Source organism: Monopterus albus, unplaced genomic scaffold (genome assembly GCF_001952655.1).
Source record: "Monopterus albus unplaced genomic scaffold, M_albus_1.0 scaffold133.1, whole genome shotgun sequence".
NCBI lineage: Eukaryota > Metazoa > Chordata > Actinopteri > Synbranchiformes > Synbranchidae > Monopterus > Monopterus albus.
Window position 1 is genome coordinate 1,755,869 of NW_018128013.1, and position 850 is coordinate 1,756,718.

At 51.9% G+C, this 850-nt stretch overlaps 1 protein-coding gene across 1 annotated transcript in view; it reads right to left on the bottom strand.

Annotated features, from left to right (window-relative positions):
* astn1 (astrotactin 1) overlaps window positions 1-850 on the bottom strand; it is a 448,006-nt gene that overhangs the window by 42,389 nt on the left and 404,767 nt on the right. The window contains 1 exon segment of the mRNA XM_020613364.1: window positions 388-665. Within this exon segment, the coding sequence (XP_020469020.1) occupies window positions 388-665 (278 nt within the window).

The following is an 850-nucleotide window of genomic DNA, read 5'->3' on the forward strand; positions in this document are numbered from 1 at the left end:
CTCGGGCATCTCTTTCGGATGCCTCCTGGGCGCCTTCCTAGGGAGGTGTTCCGGGCATGTCCCACCGGGAGGAGGCCCCGGGGAAGACCCAGGACACGCTGGAGGGACTATGTCTCTCGGCTGGCCTGGGAACGCCGCGGCATTCCCCCGGAGGAGCTGGAGGAAGTGTCTGGAGAGAGGGAAGTCTGGGCATCTTTGCTTAGACTGCTGCCCCCGCGACCCGGTCCCGGATAAGCGGAAGAAAATCGATGGATGGATGGATGGGTGACAGGGACATTGGACAGTCAAAGTTTCCTTTAATCAAGCAAGTGAAATCATTAAATTCAGAAGGATAAGAGAAGATGACACCAATTATGAGGGTGTAAAGAAAAAACCCACTGTACCCACCTGGTATGTCTCATTGTTGGACACTAATTCATAGATGGGTGCAGCCTTAGTAATCTGCAGCAGGACAGGCTCAGACTGCTGCCGCCCATGAGCTGCCCTCGGGCTCATGTGGCAGAGGTGGCAGGAACGTGGGCACTGGCCCTGGCTGGTGCAGTCCATGCGGACACCGGCAGCCATACGCTTTGCACCCGTGTCCAGCAGGCTGGCGATGTACGCAGGATAGGTCAACGTCCTCGGCTCCTTATCACGCTCCTCTGACTCCTCTGAAGGGGAGTTACCTGAATGGTCAGATGAAAAGGACTGACTGCCACAGGTGAAACTACACATGCACCAGTTTTTAAATGCAATCATACAAAAGGTTTCAAAACCGCTTTATGGAAATTACACAGCACAAATCTAATGCTATGAACACAGTGAAAGCAAACTAAAAAAATGAAGTAAACATTTAATTTTATTTAAGATG